This window comes from Dreissena polymorpha, chromosome 4 (genome assembly GCF_020536995.1).
Source record: "Dreissena polymorpha isolate Duluth1 chromosome 4, UMN_Dpol_1.0, whole genome shotgun sequence".
Classification (NCBI taxonomy): domain Eukaryota; kingdom Metazoa; phylum Mollusca; class Bivalvia; order Myida; family Dreissenidae; genus Dreissena; species Dreissena polymorpha.
The window spans coordinates 43,019,500-43,035,059 of record NC_068358.1 but is presented as its reverse complement, the minus strand read 5'-3'; the positions used below and the strand labels follow the sequence as shown (position 1 = coordinate 43,035,059).

At 36.1% G+C, this 15,560-nt stretch overlaps 1 protein-coding gene and 1 long non-coding RNA gene across 6 annotated transcripts in view; both read left to right on the top strand.

The window, feature by feature from the left end:
• Nucleotides 1-15,560, top strand: part of LOC127879232 (advillin-like) — a 48,609-nt gene that overhangs the window by 17,987 nt on the left and 15,062 nt on the right. For 3 of the 5 annotated variants that reach the window (XM_052425968.1, XM_052425969.1, XM_052425970.1), the window contains 9 exons: nucleotides 4,422-4,626; nucleotides 7,846-8,002; nucleotides 8,758-8,832; nucleotides 12,597-12,653; nucleotides 13,285-13,362; nucleotides 13,833-13,885; nucleotides 14,287-14,386; nucleotides 14,878-14,988; nucleotides 15,389-15,455. In XM_052425968.1, the coding sequence (XP_052281928.1) occupies nucleotides 4,422-4,626; nucleotides 7,846-8,002; nucleotides 8,758-8,832; nucleotides 12,597-12,653; nucleotides 13,285-13,362; nucleotides 13,833-13,885; nucleotides 14,287-14,386; nucleotides 14,878-14,988; nucleotides 15,389-15,455 (903 nt within the window). Of the gene's footprint in view, nucleotides 1-1,342; nucleotides 1,474-4,421; nucleotides 4,627-6,252; nucleotides 6,397-7,845; nucleotides 8,003-8,757; nucleotides 8,833-12,596; nucleotides 12,654-13,284; nucleotides 13,363-13,832; nucleotides 13,886-14,286; nucleotides 14,387-14,877; nucleotides 14,989-15,388; nucleotides 15,456-15,560 lie in introns of those variants that run through there. The other 2 variants (XM_052425971.1, XM_052425973.1) reach the window with 2 other exon arrangements.
• LOC127875980 (uncharacterized) lies at nucleotides 10,462-12,459 on the top strand. The gene is made up of 3 exons (XR_008047588.1): nucleotides 10,462-10,694; nucleotides 11,194-11,522; nucleotides 11,825-12,459. It is a non-coding gene; the product is annotated as an uncharacterized LOC127875980 (long non-coding RNA).

Sequence of the window (15,560 nt, the reverse complement as noted above, 5' to 3'; positions counted from 1 at the left end):
GTGATGCATTGTTTCTTCATTGATCAAGATACACTAAAGCTTAGATAATGATGCTACAGAATACAACTTTAAAACTTATGTTATTATCCTGCATAATGTGTAATTAGCAGTTTCCTATATAGGAGTATTGGTAAGTTATATTTGAATAGTTTTATGCAAAAGAATGACATTTTAAAGTGTTTAACTTTAATATTACTTTCTTTAACAAAGTTTCTTTGTTCAACCTTTTTACTGTTTAAATAAAAATGAAGAGAATTAATGATTGTTATTGATTTTTCATGCGATTTCTTGTTATACCAGTACTTCAAAAATTGTTTTGTAATTATATTAAGCTAATTTCTCTGTTACGAATTGGAAACGTTGTTGTTGTTTGTGCTGGTTTGATCACCATGGAGCTCATGAAAACGCAATATCGGATGAACGTATCAAAGCAGTATGAATGTACTGATGGCTATTCTTACAATCAATGACGTCTTCAAACATCTGTTTGAAAAAAAAAACACGTCGCTGTACAGTGTACATTTGTTTATTGTATGTGTTTCTGTTCCAAGTTACATGGAAATAATATATTGTGTCCTCTGCGCAAGGGGGCAATATTTTTGTTGGCAGTTTGTCTGTCCGTCATTCCGTCGAATTAGTCTTTTTCTATCTTTCTGTCTGACTGGCGCTCTGTAAGTCGAACTGTCCGTCAGTCCTTCTGTTTTTCTGTCCATCAATCTATCTGTTATTGTATGTTTATGTCCGTCTGTCTACCAATCCATCTGTGTGTCTGTCTGTATGATCTTCCCACTGTCGGTCTGTTGGTATGTTTGCTTGTCTACCTGTCTTAACCGTTTCTTTGAGCATCATAACTAAACTATTTTCATTTTAAAATCAAATTATAACATTTTAACACTACATGCTTTATGTCGCATTTACATGAGTTTATATGCAAGTAATGGTCAGAATGCATGCAACGAGATTCCAATTTCAAGTCGAATCATGTCAGCGTGTGTAATTATTGATCACGTTACTTGGAGACGTTGTCTGATGAAACTTATGACATTGTTAATTAATCGAGCAGTCAATTATGAGCATTAACACATGTTTAATAAAATAACAATTTATCATAAAATTACCCACACATAATGACTGTATTGTTTACAAACCTTAAATATCCAGAAACTCGATACTGTTCGATTAATGATGTAGTGATATGTCAATTAAAGATATCTGGTATCAATGCGCCTATAAAATTTACACGGTTAAGAAATCCATCGCAAAGGTCAATTTCAATTTGTGAAACGTAGAATTGTCATTTGAGATTTGAAATCAAATACGCGATTTTTTGTGTTTTGTGTGTGCCGGAAATCACCCTTTCCTTTGATCGAAATGCTTCGATCTTTAACATAAGAAATTGTTCAAGTTAGCGATTAGGACTTGAATTCAAAAAGTTTGTCGACATGTTGAATAAGAAAAAGGAAGCATCTACGCGTAAGTTACTTATGTTTTTATCTATGTTTGCTACATAATAACATATTGTTGGTAATAAAATATAATGCTGCCGATGTAAAAACGTGTAATTGTGTAAACAACGGAGTCTGATGTACACTTCAACAATATGTCGTTAATCAACCGCATGTATTTAAAGAAATTGCATTCATGGTTTGTTTCGAGGCATTTGTTTCGGATCGCAAATTCCAATCAATTTATTAAGTCAAACGCTTTAACAAACAACCATCGAACAACATATAGGCGGAGAGGTCTGTTTTAGGTCCTCTCATCGTTTTGTAACTAACCTGTTACCTTACCTGTGTCTTACCTGTCATTTAATGGTACGGGCGGCAGATAATTATGTGCCTAACCTTTTCTTTAAAGTTTAATGATATTTACATCAGATCCTTCTGTGTCTAACCTGGCTTTGAATGGTTTGGACGCTATGTTAGTTGTGCCCTACCCGTCAGTTAATGGTACGGGCGTCGAACATTCTTAGCCTTAACTGGCATTTGATGGGATGGATGTCAGATTTGCATGTGACTTATATAATATGTTTTGTTATGGAGATAATTTCTTTTGTGCCTGATATATCTATCATTCAATGGAGCTGACACCATATGATGAATACAAGCCATAAATGGAATTTACGTCAGATTATTCTGTACCTTATAAAACTGTCATTTAATGGCATTGACCTTCGATCTTTTGTGTCTAAACTCTAATTTAATGATATCCACCTTAGACAATTATATGCCTAACTTATTATTTAATGTTTTGTATCTCAGATCATTTTTTAATTGTATAACATTTAATGGTCCTGTTGTCAGATCATTCTGTTCCTATTATGTTATTAAATGGTATGCACGAAAGATCATTTTATATAATGTAAGTGGTATGGACGTCGAATCAATTTGATACCTAACATGTCATTAATGGAATTGGCGTCAGCTCATTCTGTGTATGAAATTATGCCATTTTAATGAACAGGGCCCGTATTCACCAAACAATTCTTAGACTTAAGTCTAAGAATAAAGAAAATTCTTTCAATTATAATATTCAATAATTTCTTTAATTTTGAATCAAACTCTGCAGTAAACACCTCTTTCTATATTATTTTTCATATAGAACATTTTGTTGATGACATGATCACCAGTGGAGGCCTGTGTATATTAAAACACTGAACACATTTTTCTTGGTTCTAAGTCTATTCTTTATTCTTAAGTCTAAGAATCGGTTGGTGAATACGGGCCCAAGACGTCAATTCACTAGTTGCCTTTACATGCTTTAATGGTATGGGAAACGGTTCATTATGTGCTTAATATGTCATTTAATGGTACTGAATTTAGATAATGTTGTGCCTAAAATGTTAGTTGCTGGTATGAACATCACAATAATTTTTGTCTAAAAGGTCATTTAATGGTATAGTACTCCGAGCATTTTGTATTATTCAATGGGACTGTTGTAACCAAATAATTTCATTAAAGTGCCTTAAAATTGTCTTTACATGTATGGGCGTCGGATTATTTTGTGCTTAAAATGTCATTTAATGGTATTGGCGTAAAATCATAATGTGCCCAACCTGTCATTCAATAGTATCATGGGCGTCAGATCTGTGCCCAACCTGTCATTTAATAGTATCATGGGCGTCAGATCTGTGCCCAACCTGTCATTTAATAGTATCATGGGCGTCAGATCTGTTTGTATCCAAAAATGTAATTGAATGGAATTGTGTATTTACTAGATTTACTCTATATGGGCATACACATAATCGTGTACATCATACTGTTGTTTAGAAAATATATGGCGTGTTGTGTTTGTGTTTTCAAAATGATGGCACACATTTCGACTTTTTGTTATTCGAAGTAGTTCGTCCGTCCGTTAGTCGGAAATTTTGCAAGGTAATTTTACAGACTCGTAATATTAAAATATTCGAAACACCTAGTGAAATATCGAACGCGAATACATTTGATACAGTCCACTCATCTTTGTTCATACTTACCCTAATATATTGTAACTTCAAATCAAACAACGGTATTTGTCCAAATCCTTACGATCGCTTGACAAATAGGCTTTAGTGTCCATAAATCCACATCTCAGAAATTTTGTCATAAACAATCCCGTTTTGACTGTCATATCGAACTAAGGACTAATCGTACCAGGCTATATACTTCGCGAAGTCGCTGTTTGGTCAAAGGTAAGTGCATCGTACTTATGGCAACGCTCTACATGAGATGGAATGTTCATTCAAACGCTGGTTTCGTTGTCTTCTAACGCGCTTATTGAGCTCAACAAGGAAACTATAATTTAGTGACATGAAAATAATTATTAAGTGTGTCGGGTTTCAACGTTATAAATGTGAACATTTTTGTCCCCATGCCCGCTTGATCTTCAATTGTTTGTAAATACCCTTTTGGCCATTGAGCTTTTAAGATGTCGCATACGCGGAAAGAGACATTTATTAATTTAAAATTGTAAAAAGATTACCAGACAACTAATTTTAGTAATTGTCTTTCAACATTTTAATAACAATGAATTATGCGAAGCTGTTATTCATTTAAAACATTGTCACCAATACAAACAATATTTGGGTATACATGTACGATATCTTCGACTGGTCGTTCGAACAGCTGCCGTATAAATACAAGAAACAGCACTAGTGTTGCCATGACATTAATGTGTACTCACGAGTCTTAAATAAGATACCGGAAAATGAATCTACGAAAATGGTCAAATAGTGTTACATTTGTATGGTAGACGTTATGTAGACGGTTTAAAGTTTGATCCGTGTATCTATGCTTCTTATATAACACGGTAACAATAAAGTCTGCTTGTTGACGCATAATGCAAATACACGTATCTGGTCATATAACTATATAACTGTTATTAGGCCTAAGCATATGTTCAAGAGCTTTAGTTCTTTACATGTATTGTTTTCTCCCTCCCAGGTCTGCGCCCAACCAGCGTGGTCAGTGCCCAGGAGGGGATCCTTTCATCCGGTCACCGGGAGGGGAGGCCGAAGTCCGGCAAGTCATTGACCTTCCAACTGTCCCCCGGGCGTCACACCCCCGCGCTCTCAGTCTCGACGGCGGAGTTCCGGTTCATCCATAGCCGCGACCTGAAAACACCAGTGTCCAGTACAAAAGTCGCCCAGTACGTATCCATTGTTCTTATGTCTTGCCAATACATTATTCTGAAACAGATAAAACCCATGAAAATATTTTAATACTGTTATGATAAATAAGCTTCCGGTAAAAATAGTTTAAACAAACCGTACTACGTTGTTGTCTTTTATCTCGTTAAACAAGTGTACGACCGAAAACCAGTGTGAATGTAGGACTTACTTCGAACGTGTATTTGATGCTTTTAATAGGGTCCACTAGTATCTGGGAAATGTTGGATGTTATTTCTTATGGTTATTCAAATGTGTAAATGAATTGTATATAATGGTTTTTGTGTTGTGCGCGCGCAATTGGGAAGCCTGATTCCCAACATAGCCCACATAGAAATAAACTGAAGAGCAAGTCACTAGGAAATACACATTTCAAACATTGGCGTCCATCCGTTAATTAAAAAAATGCAAAAGATCATTATAGATTCATATACATATACACGGTCCAAACTGGGACTCAACTTAATTTTGTAGAAATTGTTTCATAAGGCAAACGTAACATGGACTAAATTAAATGGTCAGCTGTTGCATTCAGTATGTCTATTGAGGCCGGTCGTTATTACGGTCTTTTTTGTGATTTTATTATTTAGCAATTATTTAATGTTATGCTACTTTATTTTTTTATTGTATATTAGTTTTAAGAAATGGACCAGACCATGCATATATATACGACTCTTGTTCAAATGCGATCGATTAATCTTGTGAAGGTCAGTAGCCGACCAAAAACTTGCACCAGATTTATGTCCGCTCTTCATTAGGAATTGTAACTTTAACACCATTTAAACACGCATTATGCGAAACACTGTTCATAAGCCTGCTCCAAAAACTACTTCATTGGACTTAGTGAACATTTCTGAATAGTTGTATTGATGTAAAGTTAGTTACAAGGATATGCAGGCAATTATAGTTATTTCTTTTTTCATCAACAATGCTCAACAAGTTCACGTGTTATAGCAATATTAAAAAATTTATGCGTTAAATAACTGGTTCTAACTTTGCATCAACAAATTAAAAAATAAAATAAATGTACCAATGTTTAATTTATCGTGGTAAACACATACGTTTTTCGACAACACTTAGAACGCCAGGGATATCATCTCATCATTATTGCTGTTATTTTTTGCCAAATACATTTTTATAACTGCGGTTGTTTTGGTCTTTCTAGAGGTTTAATCTCGATGGGTCAGCGACCGGATTTGGAAAGAGACGCGAGTCTTTCATCCGGCCATATGGCATAATTGCTGCATATCCTTCGTAAATCACATTAGACCGCTTCGTAAATCGTATTATATTTCTTATATAAATCTTATTTAAATCTTACTTACAGGCCTGCATGCAAAGATTGCACATACGATTGTTTTCTTTTTACGTTTTAAAAGCATGAATCGTGTTTTAGTATAGTGAAAATACATCCGGAAAACATGTATTGCTGCACAAAAAGGATGACAGATATGATTCGAAACAATACAACACAATCAACACAATTATATGATGGTGCATGGGTTGATGGGAAGTGCTAGTTGGCAACGTATATTAATCCGTGCATATTTCGCGCAGATCTCATGGTTCAAGTGCGTGCGTGAACTTAATACGGATTATTCACTTTGGACGCTTGGTTTGTGAAACCTAGATGAGCGCCGTTAGACAATAACTGAAACACCATTGCAATAGTTGACTTTAACATGAATTTCTAATAATGATGTTTGCAAGGTTTTAAGAATCGTGTTGTGAATACTTTCGATGGAATACTGGTATTTATCGTTTTTGATTTATATAGATGTTTAGATGAATACTAGGCTATTTTTGCTTACTGGTTTCTCTTTTAAATGTATATAGTTTGTAAAAAGTTAATTTCAAAGACCTAAAGCTTAAAAAGAAAGTAGTTCACATACAATCTCGAATGATTTATATTGCAGTTATGGTTTCTTATTTACTTTAACCCATTTATGCCTAGTGTCCTGAAAAAAGGACATTGCAAACAGCGTAGACCCAGATGAGACGCCGCATAATGCGGCGTCTCATCTGGGTCTGTGCTGTTTGCTTAAAGGAATTTCTGTAAGAAATATTCTAAATATAGAAATAAATATAGTAGATATCCCTAATTTTAGAAATAAATTGATCCAATTTAGAAGGATGGGAGGGTCCACTTGGCATAAATGGGTTAAGCATGTATTGTAGCATAAATATCTTGACTAGATTACGTTATTTAACAATCTCAGTTAACATATTCGCTTGACGTATTTAACTTGTTTTCAAATAATTTATTAAATCGCGTCTTAAAGAAATTTACACCAGGCAGGAAGCGTGCAAACATGCTGTTTCCTACAAAATATAATGAAAACACCATGAATAAATTAAACAGCTGTGTGGGAAAGTGTCCGATTCCTAAGAACTTTTTTCGCCTCTGATTTTTCTAGAGCGATATCTAAAAAAAAGAATGAATGATTTAACTGTTGCACATAGGCAGAAAATCGAAAATAGCTATAAAAAGTATTGAACACCGATCAACAACAACATTTGGTATCGTTTTGCTGACATCCAAGATTGCTTCCGCTTGCGTGATCCAGCGAGATGATATCGATTTTGTTTGTTGCGAACGCTTTGTAAAAAAGATGAACTGTGATAAATTTCTCCATGCAGTGACACAACAGAAATGCTGAGGATTGTTCGGGTGTATTTCATTTATCATAAGATACACATTTTGTGTAATGAAAAAAGTTTGTCTTTTTTTCGATTTAGGACATTATTTGAAGGCGTGATCGTTTCCGTGGATATATATATATTATATTGACCAACTGGACGCGTTCACGTATATATCAGTCAGAATGATCTGTTTATATTACAGTGTTTTTCATTAATTATAATGCGACGTTTGATACTTAAGTAGAAGTCAAATGAGAGGCGTTAGTGCAATGTCGTATTGCGGAGTGGATGTTTTGATTCCTTTGCGATTTTCATACCCGATACAACGGTACGGAACAGATAGTGACGTTGTGTTGTTACGTTTTTGAGTCTATCTCCTTCAACCTTATAGTTCTTACTATAATGTGAAATACAATTCAGTTCATTTAAAAAATGAATAAGATTTAGATAATATTAAGCTCGTTAACTGCAACGACCAATGCCCTCTCCAGCATAGTCCATAAAGAAAATACCCCCTTTACAAATAACTACATAAATATACATTGATGATATTTCAGTTTCCATAGCAATGACATTCCTAGCGGGCGAAGCATCCAGCTGAGTTCAGTGCGAGAGGGCGCCCGCAGCCCCACTCCAAACGCCGTCAAGGACATGGAGCCCGCGTTCCTCGATCTAAGTCTAGAAGAGGCCGGCGTCACCGTCTGGAGGGTCCAGGTATATCCGGTCGCGGCCTACATTATTATAAGGCGTTCATTTATTGCGCGCCACTAGCGCATTACATTTGAGATTGTCATTTTTTAGCAGTTTGTTAGAATAGGATTAAATGCACAAGTATGAATTTGCTTAGTTAAAGGGACCTTTTTTATACATATTTTATGTTTTGCATTTTGTCATATATTGTTTTAAATTGATAAATGTAAACATTGAAGCTAAGGAGTTCCAGTATAAAACAAAAATAAAATTAAAGAAAGAAAAAAAAAGGAATTCATACCTTGGTTCGAACCATGCAAGATATTTAATGTATTTATACTTTATATAAGCAATCCTTGTTATGTAGCAAAATATAGCGATAAAAACAGAACTTTCCAAATTGTACACTCGTTTCGCGTCTGTAATTCTTTATAATTTGCCGAAAATATGCAAATCTTAAAACATTTTGTTTTCAATTGTGTCAATTTATCAAAACATGGAAAGGTCCCTTTAAAAAAATGCATATTGGATAAAATTTCTGAATATTGTGGCAATGTTATATCATGACAGTGTCTCGACCTAAGCAAACATATTCTTATTACATGTATCCTTTTGCACAGACTTCATGAAAAATAACAATTACGCATGAAAACGTGGTTTGGGTGCCCAGAGCGTGCATATAGGTTCTATACAACAGTAGAACATTATCCGGAGTCGTACAATTCGAATATGTTATAAGTTTTAATAAGTCAATTTACAGACATATCTTTATCCTATAGGGAAAGAAACTGCGGGCATGTGATACAGATGAGCACGGATTCTTCCACGAAGGGAATGCATACATCGTGCTGAATGTAAGTCTGTATGTGGTAAGAGTAAGTGTGTAGTGTCAGTCAGTATGTGGTTAGAGTAAGTGTGTGGTTAGAGTCAGTAAGCGGTTAGAGTAAGTGTTTGGTGTAAGTCAGTATGTGGTGTAAGTCAGTATGTGGTGTAAGTCAGTATGCGGTTAGAGTCTGTATGTGGTTAGAATCAGTACGCGGTTAGAGTAAGTGTGTGGTGTAAGTCAGTACATGGTGTAAGTCAGTATGTGGTGTAAGTCAGTATGCGGTTAGAGTCAGTATGTGATTAGAGTCAGTATGTGATTAGAGTCAGTATGTGGTGTAAGTCAGTATGTGGTGTAAGTCAGTATGCGGTTAGAGTACGTATGTGGTATAAGTCAGTATGTGGTGTAAGTCAGTATGTGGTAAGAGTTCGTGTGTGGTGTCAGTCAGTATGTGGTGTAAGTCAGTATGTGGTGTAAGTAAGTATGCATTTAGAGTTAGTATCAGATGTAAGTCAGTTTGTGGTAAGTGTTAGTGTGTGGTGTAAGTCAGTATGTGGTTAGAGTCAGTACATGGTACGAGTCAGTATGTGGTTAGAGTAAGTGTGTGATTAGAGTCAGTATGTGGTAAGAGTCAGTAAGCGGTTAGAGTAAGTATGTGGTTAGAGTAAGTGTGTGGTATTAGTCGGTATGTGGTGTAAGTAAGGATGTGGTTAGAGTAAGTGTGTGGTGTTAGCCAGTATGTGGTTAGAGTGAGTGTATGATTAGAGTCAGTATATGGTAAGAGTCAGTATGTGGTTAGAGTAAGTGTGTTGTTTAAGTCAGTATGTGGTTAATCAGTATGTGGTTAGACTCAGTATGTGGTAAGAGTAAGTGTGTGGTATAAGTCAGTATGTGGTAAGAGTATGTGTGTGGTATGTGGTAAGATTGTGTGGTGTAAGCCTGTATGTTTGTAGAGTCAGTATGTGGTTAGCGTGTGTGGTGTAAGCATGTATGTGGTTAGAGTAAGTGTGTGTTGTAACCCAGTATGCGTTGTTAGTAAGTATGTGTTGTAAGTCAGGTGTAACTCGGTATGCATTGTAAGTATGTGGTGTATGTCAGGTCTAAGTCAATATTGCTCGCTTAGTCATTGCCGGATCGGGTACAACTTAAATGAACTCGGGTAGTCTTAAGCATACTTAAATGTACCCCAGGTACTCAAAAAGCATGTTGAGACAGGTTTCGTTCAAAGAGAATTTCGTTTCGTATTCCGTAGAGCGTTTAACTACATCGGATTTTGGGCGGGAATAAAAATCGGGTACAGTCTAAATTGGCCGGGTATGTCTAAGTATATTTTCCGTATGCCTTGTAACTTAGTATATGGTGTATGTCAGGTGTAAGTCAGTATGCGTTGTAAGTAGGTATGTTGTGTTTGTCAGGTAGTATATGGTGTACGTCTGGTGTAAACCAGTATGGGTTTTAAGTATGTGGTGTATGTCAGGTGTAAGTCAGTATGTATGGTTAGTAAGTATGTGGTCTATGTCTGGTGTAAGTCAGTATGTATGGTTAGTAAGTATGTGGTGTATGTCAGGTGTTACTAAGTATGCGTTGTTAGTATGTGGTGTGTGTCTGGTGTTAGTCAGTATGCATTGTAAGTATGTGGTGTATGTCTGGTGTTAATCAGTATGCGTGATAGGTAAGTATGTGGTGTATGTCTGGTGTAAACCAGTATGCGTTGTAAGTATGTGGTGTATGTCATTTGTAAACCAGTATGTGTTGTAAGTAAATATGTGGTGTAAGTCAGTATGTGTGGTAAGTAAGTATGTGGTGTATGTCTGGTGTAAACCAGTATGCGTTGTAAGCAAGTATGTAGTGTATGTCAGTATGTGTTGTAAGTAAGTATGTGGTGTATGTCAGGTGTTAGTCAGTATGTATGGTTAGTAAGTATGTGGTCTATGTCTGGTGTAAGTCAGTATGTATGGTTAGTAAGTATGTGGTGTATGTCAGGTGTTACTAAGTATGCGTTGTTAGTATGTGGTGTGTGTCTGGTGTAAGTCAGTATGCGTTGTAAGTAAGGTATGTGGTGTATGTCTGGTGTTAATCAGTATGCGTGATAGGTAAGTATGTGGTGTATGTCTGGTGTAAACCAGTATGCGTTGTAAGTATGTGGTGTATGTCATGTGTAAACCAGTATGCGTTGTAAGTAAATATGTGGTGTAAGTCAGTATGTGTGGTAAGTAAGTATGTGGTGTATGTCTGGTGTAAATCAATATGCGTGGTAGGTAAGTATGTGGTGTATGTCAGGTGCGTTGTTAGTAAATATGTGGTGTATGTCTGGTGTAAACCAGTATGCGTTGTAAGCAAGTATGTAGTGTAAGTCAGTATGTGTTGTAAGTAAGTATGTGGTGTACGTCAGATGTAAGTCAGTATGTGTGGTAAGTAAGTATGTGGTGTATGTCTGGTGTAAGTCAGTATGTATGGTTAGCAAGTATGTGGTGTATGTCTGGTGTAAATCAATATGCGTGGTAGGTTAGTATGTGGTGTATGGCAGGTGCGTTGTAAGTAAATATGTGGTGTATGTCTGGTGTTAGTCATTATGCGTGTTTGTATGTGGTGTATGTCTGGTGTATATCAATATGCGTGGTAGCTAAGTATATTGTGTATATCTGGCGTAAACAAGTATGTGTTATCAGTAAGTATGTGATGTATGTCTGGTTTAAGTCAGTATGTGTTTTAAGTAAGTATGTGGTGTATGTCAGGTGTAAGTCAGTATGTGTGGTAAGTAAGTATGTGTTAAGTCAGTATGTGTTTTAAGTAAGTATGTGGTGTATGTCAGGTGTAAACCAGTATGCGTTGTAAGTACGTATGTGGTGTATGTCAGGTGTAAGTCAGTATGTGTTTTAAGTAAGTATGTGGTGTATGTCAGGTGTAAACCAGTATGCGTTGTAAGTACGTATGTGGTGTATGTCAGGTGTAAGTCAGTATGTATGGTAAGTAAGTATGTGGTGTTTGTCTGGTGTTAGTCATTATGTATGGTAAGTAAGTAGGTGGTGTATGTCTGGTGTAAGTCAGTATGTGTGGTAAGTAAGTATGTGGTGTTTGTCAGGTGTAAGTAAGTATGTGTTGTAAGTAAGTATGTGGTGTATGTCAGGTGTAAGTCAGTGTGTGTGGTAAGTATGTTGTGTATGTCTGGTGTAAACCAGTATGCGTTGTAAGTAAGTATGTTATACATGTCAGGTGTAAGTCAGTATGTATGGTAAGTATGTGGTGTATGTCTGGTGTAAGTCAGTATGTGTGGTAAGTAAGTATGTGGTTTATGTCTGGTGTAAGTCAGTATGTGCGGTAAGTAAATAGGTGATGTATGTCTGGTGTAAGTCAGTATGTGTGGTATGTAAGGTGTAATCAGAATGTAGTGCACGACAGTATGTCGTGTAAGGTAGTGCTTATTCAAAGAGCAATGTTGTCTATGGTATCTTTTTTAACAACATCATATGTATTATTCTTAACTTAAATGGTTATATTCCTTAATTTCATTTTATACTGTTTTCAACAGTATTTCATTCTTATAACGGCGACCAGTTACCCAACTCATACTTTACGGGTAAGCTGGTTTACCAGTACTAGATGCGCAAAAGTATGCTGGTAACTTGTAACAGCCCTGCTTGAACCAGGGGTAGTGGCAAATGGCCGAAGAAATACTTTCATGAACAATCTTCACATAACTATTGACCGGGACGGGGATCGAACCCGCGATTCTCTGATGTGTAGTTCAACATATGTAAACTCCGAGTTAACAGTTTTATTTCGTTTTAATTGCAGGTAATCAATAGTTCAGAACGTTCCTTGCATTATTGGTTTGGATCCCATTCGAATGAGGTAAGGCAGAAGAAACAATTGTTGTTTATAGTGTTACTTTAAAATGTCCCGCAAGCGTTAATTTTTAAGGGATGCGTTCGTTTGGCATAATATTTGACACATTCATGCGGTGCATTGGTTTATTTCAAAAGCTTTTAAATGCCTATCTATCATTCAAGTCATTTCCTACTTCGATTTTGGTAGTACATCAACATTCATTAACCGTTAATTCTTTACAACGCACGTGTGTAATAAGCCGTGGTATGTAAAATGGTCAAGGTCAATACATCGCTTATATTTTTTCACAATATGTATGTTGTTTTTTTTAATTATCAAAACCGGTGACGGCTGTTTTTATGTAATTCAGAAAGTTCTTGTAAATGCGTGGTTTAACCTGAGTTGGGTCGTGCTTAAAGAGGTAGTAAGACACATGCGGCAAGCGTAGCAGCGCAGCTATCGCCTTCGCGCAATCTGCTCAGGAGCTACTATGTCTGCTTAGCAGACAGGGTAGCCCCATCGCGAGTGCGCAGGCTGGCCTGGAGCTATGTAGGCTGGATATAAAATTATAATATGACTTATTTTCGCATGACGCGGTTCATAAGAAGCACGAGTACGATGTAAAGTATATATATTTGTGTTATGTCCTGTACAGAAAGAGAAGAAACTGGCAGAAGAAAAAGCCCACCAGTTAGACCAGATTGTCGCCACTGGTCAACTGTTTTCTAGAGAGGTATGGAGTTTGACAGCTCGTCGGCTCAGTGAAGTGTCTCTTCAAATGGCCCAACACACTTTATTAAGAAATAAAATATATATTCGATACTTTTGTTTAAACATTTTTCTTGTGCTTTATATTGATGATAAAATTGGCAATATTTCGTACCTTCGTGTATTATAAAATTTATTTAGATATCAACGGTTTTCTCTATTCAATTCGCTGACACTAATTTGATTGCTTGTAATAACGTAGTAACGTATGTATATGTGTGAAACTCACCTGAGCTTCTTTTTAACAAACTCTAGAATAGCATATGTAGTTGTTTTATTTATTTGTTGTTATTGTTGGTTTGGCTGCAATTTTGAACCTGTATTAACAAGTACGCCAAATGCAAAGTCTTCACAAGCTTAATGACGAACGTTGTTCAATTCATTTGTAAAGGCTAAGTTCTTATTTTAATTTTCAAAGTTCTTCTGTTCCTCTAGGTTCAAAACCACGAGTCCACTGTCTTCCGTCGAGTGTTTGCTGACGGAATCATGTAAGTTAATATTTCAATGTCAGAATTGTTTCTTAAGTGGCAAGTATTATAGTTGATGTATAAATGATAATGTCTAAATGTTTAATATATGAGCTTACCGATAACGATTGTGAATACCGAGGTGTTGTTACAACAACATTATTCTAGACATCCCGTCGTTCAGTACGTTCAGTCCGTCAAATACTGCTAACGCACGTATTACCGGTAATTTCATTATATTATTATAAATTTAATTTATATTGCGTCTTATTGTGAATAATTGATAGTGTTAACGATACAGCCTTTTTGGAAAATATATTAACAAAATACACTAGCATTTTAACATTTATAAACTGATTTTCAAACGACCTTCTGCTATTGTTGTCTGATAAGTGACGCCCATGCTGCGCCTTCTGTTGCAGTTACATCGAGGGTCAGCACAAGCAGAACGTGGTCAAGGCCTCCCATTATGAGAGGCGCTTGTACGTCGTCAGCGACCGGAAGTATCCCCGGGCCGCATGTGTAAGTGTGTCACTTAACTAGGTTGCGAATGATTTGAATTTCATAGGGCCAAATCTATGTGTAGGACTTGGTGTAAGTTTTAATCGGAACTCGTTGGGGACAATATTCTATATCCATACACAATAAGTTGTGTACGAGAAACAGCTTTTATAGCAGCAATTTAATTTTAACAGAATTTCTTCTGTATTGACATGCATAATGCAAATATATATTTGTGGTTGGCAAGCATGATATTCCGAAATATGCCATACTTGAAATGCGTTCAGAGTGATGCAATAACACGTGTTACATAAATTATGCTTTTAAAACTAAGCGAATATAAAACAAGAATATTTCTGCAGAAAATGAAAGACCGATTTATTAAATTGACACATGCAGACTGCGTCTTTAGTATACAATGTAGCTCAACTATTAAACTTTTAAATAATAATACAATAATAATATCATTATGACCAAGGTGACAGCTCTTCATATGCACGTTATATCCACAGGTGATGCCCAGTCGAGATCACATCAAGTCTTCCAATGTGGTCATTCTGGACGGCTACCCCCGGATGTATGTGTGGATTGGCAAGGACAGTCCGTATGTCCTAAGACATAAGGTACACCTTTCAAAACGGGGCCTGTTGATCAATTTGACATCAACTTTACTTTTTAAGTGCCATTAAAATAATTTCGCTTTATGCGTGTATGCCTATAATTACGCCCAAATTGTAATTGAAAGCACCTTCTCTGAACGCATTCATCATAATGACAATTTTCTGGTTTGGTGTTTGCACATGTACGGTAAGAGAAGATACGTTAACAGATTTTTGTTTCAACTTTCATATAATTTATGAGCCAAAACACTAGTATGTTTAGCAGTACTTGCAATTGATAGAAGTATATGTTATACAAACGTATTTCTTTGCGCATTTGATTTTCTGACATATTTATTCTTTTCCGCTGCTTTAGTCAGACAACATATTTTTATCCTCGTCATCCTTTCGTGTATTTTTTCAGGCCATGCAACTAGCAAGGAAAATACAGCTCCGCCAGCGAAAAGGCATCTGTCACATCGTCGTTGTTGGTGGGTGTGTTTAAAAAAGAATTCTAAGTAGAATGAGGGCATAAGTCTTACGACGTGTACACGAATTTCGCGTGCTCTTGTCTCAGCTTGTATAGTTTTAAATAT